General features: G+C 43.0%; 1 protein-coding gene across 1 annotated transcript; it reads right to left on the bottom strand.

The window, feature by feature from the left end:
- Positions 1-386: 386 nt before the first annotated feature.
- On the bottom strand, positions 387-869 carry LOC137947727 (uncharacterized). The gene has a single exon (XM_068793498.1). The coding sequence runs from the start codon at positions 867-869 to the stop codon at positions 387-389; it is 483 nt and encodes a 160-aa protein (XP_068649599.1).
- Positions 870-1,114: the final 245 nt, after the last annotated feature.

Raw genomic sequence — 1,114 nt, 5'->3', positions numbered from 1 at the left:
GCAAAGGTCCCATGAAATATATCAATACACTGACATGCTTTGCCCAGTGCTGCTGCTAGAAGCTTTGGCAGGCTAATCTTCTGGCTTTTCTTTTTGATGGAATGCCCGTCGTTAAGGATAACTTTTCTTTTTTCTGTAGATGAACTTTTAGATTTTAGTTTCAGTTTCCTTGACTAGAACAACCCTGCAACAGATCATTCCACAATAGATACAAGAGCAGAACCCAATCAAAGATTTAGATCACATACAGGCAAAAGTAGTTGTCTTCAAGCTGAACTTTCTGTCACATATATCCTATGCTACAATTACAGATTGTTTTTTCTGAACCATAAGAAAAGATCCTGTGTTTTCTCTACAATTCGATGTTAGGAACAGAGAACACTTTTCTACCTTGCACACAACTCGCTTCCTTCAGGGATGGTGTCGAGCTTCGGCTTCCAGGTCGTCTCAGAATCAACGTCATTCCATAAACATCCTTGCAGACCGGAAAGTACCTCCTCCATAGACAACTTCTTGGACATCAACTGCTGAAGCTGTTGCTTTGTTATAACCACCTTAATCCTTTTAATTCCATCCCCTCCAACTGAACCGTCCGCCGGAGTTTCTTCGTCCGACTCCTTCTCACCAACGGATGGAAGAAGATAATACAACTGACCTACCTTAAGCTCGTGGTTCAGCGGAAGAAGTTGCGAAGCATTTTGAGTCAAACCGATGCCACAATGATCGAAATCCAGAAGAACATCCTTCACTGGGATAGATTTCGTGTATTCAAGGATCTTCCCATCTTTCTTAACAACTCTCAGAATCCTTTCGTCCCCTGAATTGTCTGTGTTGGGTTTCGAAGACTCGACGTAGAGACAATTTCCCATAGTTGTAGAAGGGGAAGAGCAAGAGAAAGAAGAGAAGATGTCGATGGGGGAAGGACACGAAGAGAGGAGACAAACTCCTTAACAGGTGAGGCGAAGGAAGGAAGAGGCGTTAGGCATCGGCAAGATTGTGAGGAGTTCGGGCAAGCACAGGTAATATTTAAGTAGGCATTAAGGAAATGGTTGTCGTTTTTAGGGTGCGGAAAGTAATCTTTCTGCTGCAAAAACCATGATGATGGGAGCAATAG

The sequence above is a fragment of the Aristolochia californica genome, unplaced genomic scaffold, assembly GCF_029961685.1.
Source record: "Aristolochia californica isolate CCGP_79_NKW_82.1479 unplaced genomic scaffold, dmAriCali1.0.hap1 SCAF_13, whole genome shotgun sequence".
Taxonomy (NCBI): Eukaryota; Viridiplantae; Streptophyta; class Magnoliopsida; order Piperales; family Aristolochiaceae; genus Aristolochia; species Aristolochia californica.
The sequence above is the reverse complement of the archived record's forward strand: the minus strand, read 5'-3'. Positions and strand labels throughout refer to the sequence as shown.

Coding starts and splice junctions, on each gene's coding strand:
- LOC137947727 (XM_068793498.1), bottom strand. CDS start 869: ATGGGAAATTGTCTCTACGTCGAGTCTTCGAAACCCAACACAGACAAT.